Source organism: Ranitomeya variabilis, chromosome 3 (genome assembly GCF_051348905.1).
Source record: "Ranitomeya variabilis isolate aRanVar5 chromosome 3, aRanVar5.hap1, whole genome shotgun sequence".
In the NCBI taxonomy this organism is placed as follows: domain Eukaryota; kingdom Metazoa; phylum Chordata; class Amphibia; order Anura; family Dendrobatidae; genus Ranitomeya; species Ranitomeya variabilis.
The window spans coordinates 730,402,859-730,408,858 of NC_135234.1; the positions used below are offsets into that span (position 1 = coordinate 730,402,859).

Genomic DNA, 6,000 nt, shown 5'->3' on the forward strand with positions numbered 1-6,000 from the left:
ACAGAACATCCATTCTGCAGCAAAGCACTAGATTTATTTACTGCATACAAAGGGTATTGTCTCTATGCATGTAAATGGGGAAAAAAGCGAGTATGCGGATGAAACAGCAGTGGATCGCTGCTGCTACTTTCTGAGTTAAGACAATTTGCCTGTGTGTTTTATCACAGGAGCGAGTGTTTCTGCCACATCTCCGGTTTCCTCAACTCATCATAAATCAGTCAGTGAGGTGGGAGCTCCTGTGGCTGCTGAGCTTTAATGTCACTGACAATTTATGATGAGATCAGGGGACTGGAGACGTGGCACAGGGCAATGTATTACATTAGAAAATAACAGCTGTGAGCCCTGCTGTTTTGTCTGTGTACTCGCTTATCATAAGTGACATAGGCTTCCTCCCCTGGCCAGTAGATGTGGTATATGAACTGGAGCAGCTCTGCATCGTCAGACACAGACATTACAAGGAATTTATAAAATCATCTTAGCAGGTTTTTTTTTTTTTTTTATATAAAGCATCCAATTATTCCAAGACCTACTGATTAAAATGTTTGTTTATGGCACAGCCCCTTTAATAAGCCCATTTCCTATCTCTTCCCCACTTCATGTGAGGCCAGTCATGGAGATTAGGGACCATCCATATGAGGTCACCCTGTCACGGGTGAATGGCTTCTACGCTTTTTGATCAAACAACTAAGTACTTCTTGATTTTACATGCATAGCAATAGTGAAGTTCATGTATTCATTAGCCCACTTCCCTCTGCAGCCAATTTTTGCATTTTCATTTTTTTCCTCCAACTTTTTTTTCAATAACCATGACACTTTTTTTCTTTCATTCTTGCACTGACATACAGTACATATGAGGATTTGTTCCTTGCGGACCAAGATATAGTTTTGAATGACACTGATTTTATCACATACAGCAAGGAAGAATGTCAAACTATAGGTGAAGTAAAATGGTGGAAAAAAAGAAAAAACAAAACATAATTCTGTCAATGTATTTTTGGATTCTATTTTTTACGGCATTAGAGTCAGGCTACGTTCACACGATCCGTTTTTTGCTGCGGATCCGTAGCGGAATTGCAGCTACGGATCCGCAGCCGTTTTCCATGCAGGGTACAGTACAATGTTACCCTATGGAAAACAAAACCCGCTGTGCCGACGATCCTTTTTTCGCTGGAAAATCCGCGCGGATTTGCCAACGGAAAAAAGAAGTACCATGTCAATTCTTTCAGCGGATTCCGCTGCGGGTTTCCAACAGCACCAATAGGAAACTGCAGTTGGAAACCCGCAGTGGAATCCGCAGAAGAAAAAGGACACAAATCTGCCGAGAGAAGCACCGCCGTTTTCCACTGCGGATTTCCCCGAAAAAGGACCGGAAAAATCCGCAGTGAAAAACGGATCGTGTGAACGTAGCCTAAAAATTACCTGGAAACATGATTACAGAGATACCAAATACGTAGACTCTTATCCATTTCATACATTTTATTTTTTAATTGGATTTTTGTAAAAAAATAAAAAAAATGTTGTCACCATTTTCTGAGACCTGTAACTTTTTTTATGATACAATCCATGGATTTTTACAGGCTTTTTTTCTGCGTGGTGAGCTGGTGTTTTTATGTATATACCTTAATTCTTGGGGTATATATTATGCTTTGATCGCTTCTTATTGAAAAAAAAAAAAAAATCTATTCTGGAGTTTTGAGATTTTTTTCTCCTTACAGCATTTAACCAATCAGTGTAATTAATGATATATATCAACAGATCAGACTTCTTCTCACAGTGATAGCAGATTTTTGAAATTTTTTGTTTACATTTCCTTATTGTTAACTGTGACAAAGGGGGGCAATTTACATTTAGTTCAGTATTGTGGCCCTTAGATGCTGCTGTCAGTGATTGACAGCAGCATTTAAGTGGTTAACAGCAGTAATCTGCGATTGTTATTAGAGGGGGATGCCATTTATAATACAGATCTGCCCTTTGTGGAGAGGCTTCTACTTCTCATCCCCCTCCTGAGTCCTTGACATACTCCGTGACATATGGAGCATGAAGGGGTTAATCGCAGTGGGATTTTTCACGGTCCACTCAATGTCACGGAGACATGTCTGGTATTGGTTAAAAAAAACTAAAAAAAACCTGTCGGATCAAAATTGGCAATGCAAGTCTAGGGATCCGTGAAAAATAATTGGCCAACACCAGAATCACAATCTGATCAGGAAAAGAGAATTTTTCCTTCTCTCATCTGAGAAAATCTGATGAAACTTGGCCCAAACTTTTGATGAAACTCGATAAAAGGACACTATGTGAGAAAATCCCTGACATCTGAATGAACCCTTACACGGATTAGAAAGTGGCATTACAGACCAAACTTCTTTTTTTTTTTAAAGTTAAAAAAGGCTAAGCCATTAAAATAATAATAAATACTAAAAAAAAAAAAAAAAAAAAAAAAAAAAAAATAGAGCAGCTCTGGCATTGCCTTAATCGTACTGATCCAAATATTTGTTTCCAGATCATTGCTACAAGGGAAAAAAAAAAAAAAAACACACACAACAAAAGCAGAATTGTGTATTTTTTTTAACCATTTCACCCTTTTGTTGTGTATTATTTGGATCAGCACAATTACAGCAATGCCAGAGCTGCTTTAATTTTTTTTTTAGTATTATTTATTATTATTTTAACGGATTAACTTTTTTAACATATCGATGAAGAAAATGTTATGGGTCTTCGGCCAAAAAAAAAAAAAAAAAAAGAAGAAAGAAGCACAAACATATAAAAATTGGGCACTTTGCTAATAAAAGATCTTAAGGCGAGGAGTATTAGGAATGTCCAGAAGCTTCCATGACACGGGAGGAGGGGAGTGCGGAGCCCTGGGGTCATCTGCTGGGAGTTGTAGTGGCCCACGATGAGGCACATGCGGGTCACCACGTACACGGGGAGGTGACAGGTGTCCGTATATAAACAGACATGATGGCGGAGGAGGCCGCCGGGCACTGACAGGTACAGCGCAGTACGTGGCCCGTGCAGGGAGCACTCACCCAGAACCAGCCGGGCCACATCGGAAGGAAGCAGCATGGCGACCCCTCCTGCGGGGCATCCGAGACGTCAGCCTCTGCCCGGAGCCTCTCCCCGAACTCACAGCCCCGTCCCGTCACTCAGCGACCAGCTTCTCCCGCGCTGCTGTGCGGTGTCACACTGTAAAACTTCCCCAGCGACAACAGCGCCCGGAGTTCCGGATGAGCGCAGCCCGCTCACAGTTCCGCTCAGATTATAATAATGACTGGAAAATATCATTATCGATGACAACTAGTGATGCCTACCTTCTAGTGTATGGCCGCTCCAGCAGACAAATAATGGACAACTGCATAAATAGCAATTCCTTCATATAGAGTAATGCCAATATCCCAGTATAATGGTCCGAGCAGAGCTTCCTCTCCCCATAATTCTGCTCTCAACTAAATAAAGCATATTTTTTCCAATCTTCTCAATGACCACTAAGGTGACAAGAAAATGGCAGCTACGGCCGTGTGAGCAGCCCCACAGACTATACACGTGCACACGTTCAGTATTTGGTCAGTATTTTACCTCAGTATTTCTCAGCCAAAACCTGGAGTGGAACAATCAGAGGAGAAGTATAATAGAAACACGTCACCACTTCTGTATTTATCACCCACTCCTGGATTTGGCTTACAAATACTGAGGTAAAAAACTGACCAAATACTGGTAGTGTGAATGTGGCCTTATAGTCTGTGGGGCTGATATTTTTGCAGACCGTGTGTCCACACCAAATACATGTCCATTTTCGATCAAGTAAGGTCAAACTCTCCAATACAAGTCTGTGGAGGAATCGGACAATGCTCAGGCTCCATCTTTGCGCTGTCCGATTTTCACAGTCTGTTTGATATGAGAGGCCTGAGAAATCTCCACCAGTTTTATTCACAAGAAAGACTGATTAAGACTGTTTCACACTAGCGTCGGCACGGGGCAGTCGCTATGAGTCGGCCCGACGTGCTGACGCGCGTTGTGAAAATAATGCCCAACGGGGGCAGCGGAAGCAGTCTTACGATGCTTCCGCTGCCCCATTGCAAGGTCCGGGGAGGAGGGGGCGGAGTTTCGGCCACGCATGCGCGGTCGAAAATGGCGGTCTCAACGCACAAAAAAGTTCCATGTAACTTTTTTTGTGGCGGCGGTCCGCCAAAACACGACGCAACCGTCGCACGTGTGGCGATACGTCACAATGCGTCAGTAATGTAAGTCTATGGGGAAAAAACGCATCCTGCAGACAACTTTGCAGGATGCGTTTTTTCTCCAAAACGACGCATTGCGACGTACAGCCAAAAACGCTAGTGTGAAAGTAGCTTTAGTCTGAAGGTAAAAACCAATCACAGTTGGACCATTTTTTTATTTTTTGTACACGTGAAAAATCACCGACATCTGAACTTGACCTAAGGCTATGTGCCCATGTTGTGGAATTCTGTGCGGATTTTTCCGCTCAGTTTTTGAAAAATCCGCAGGTAAAATGCAGTGCGTTTTACCAGCAGATTACCCGCGGATTTGCAGCATTTTTTGGGCGGATTTCACCTGCGTTTTTACACCTGCGGATTCCTATTAAGGAGCAGGTGTAAAGCGCAGTGGAATCCACACAAAGAATTGACACGCTGCTGAAAATAAACAACGCTACGTTTCCGCGCGGTATTTTCCGCAGCATGTGCACTGCCGATTTGGTTTTTCATAGGTTTACATGGTACTTTAAACCGGATGGAAAACTGCTGCGAATCCGCAGGTAAATCCGCAACGTGTGCACATACCCTAAGGTTGGGTTCAGACCAGTGTACTGTATGAAAAATTAAAAAAAACCTGTTTTCATCCATATTGTCATCCATGTATCTGTTTTTGACATCCATGCAGTGTCCGTTTTTTTAATAATATGATGTAGAAGACCAAATACAGGTTCCTATGTTAATAATAATCTATCAGCAGGAATCAGGTGCTATACGGGTGATCCATACGGGATACCATTTTTTGGCGCACCCGTAGACTTCAATGGGTGAGTCTCAACCGACATACAGAAGAGAATGGCGCACGCTGCAATTCTCTTCGTACAGACCAAGTGTCCGTGTTAAAAAGCATAATGTGAACAGCCCTATAGGCAGTCCGTGTGATCTCCGATTATAATACATACCGCCAGGGGAGACGCTATAGGAGGTGCAGGGGTTACAATCGCACAGGACCCTGCAGCCAAGAGGGGCCAAAACGTCCCTTGTCAATATCAAAAGATTATTAATATTAAAGACCAGTAATAGTTATGGATGCCTTTGGAGATTTTGCATATGGGCCCACGATCTTAAAATTACGCCATTGCATAAAGCACACATACGTGTAATATACTCGTCTCTATGAGCCCTAAGGTTAAAGCGGTATTCCCAGCTCCAAGGTCCTATCCCAATATATGTATTAGGCCATGTTTTTATACGGTCAGTATTTGGTCAGTATTTTACCTCAGTATTTGTAGCCAAAACCAGGAGTGGAGCAATCAGAGGAAAAGTATAATAGAAACACGTCACCACTTCTGTATTTATCATCCACTCCTGGTTTTGGCTTACAAATACTGAGGTAAAAAACAGACCAAATACTGACCATGTGACTGTGGCCTTAGGTATAATAATAATAATATTAGCAAATCCCTACAGTTAGTACTAATGTAGCCTAGTTCTTCTGATTCGCTATGTCACTTACCCCATGTGCAGGGCATTGCAGTAGCTTAGGTATCCATGGTTATGATTACTGTCACTATAGGAGTGGTCGTATCCATGGATACCTAAGTTACTGCGATGCCTGCACATGGGGTAAGTGACAGAGTGAAGCAGAAGAACTGCACTACATTTGTAATTGGAGGGATTTGCTAATATTATTATTACTACATATTGGAATAAGATCTTGGAGATGGGAATACCACAATAAGTTTCTCATTCTGCATATATTCGCTGTCTAACAACCTCAGCTCGGTTCCAT

The 6,000-nt window shown here is 42.2% G+C and overlaps 1 protein-coding gene across 2 annotated transcripts in view; it reads right to left on the reverse strand.

Moving 5' to 3' along the window:
• The window catches only part of NPAT (nuclear protein, coactivator of histone transcription), a 67,724-nt gene extending 64,483 nt beyond the window's left edge, over window positions 1-3,241 (reverse strand). Inside the window, exon 1 of one of the 2 annotated variants that reach the window (XM_077298426.1) lies at window positions 3,027-3,241. In XM_077298426.1, the coding sequence (XP_077154541.1) occupies window positions 3,027-3,063 (37 nt within the window). In that variant the 5' untranslated portion in view covers window positions 3,064-3,241. The remainder of the gene's footprint in view (window positions 1-3,026) is intronic. The other variant, XM_077298424.1, reaches the window with a different exon arrangement.
• Between the last annotated feature and the right edge of the window lie 2,759 nt (window positions 3,242-6,000).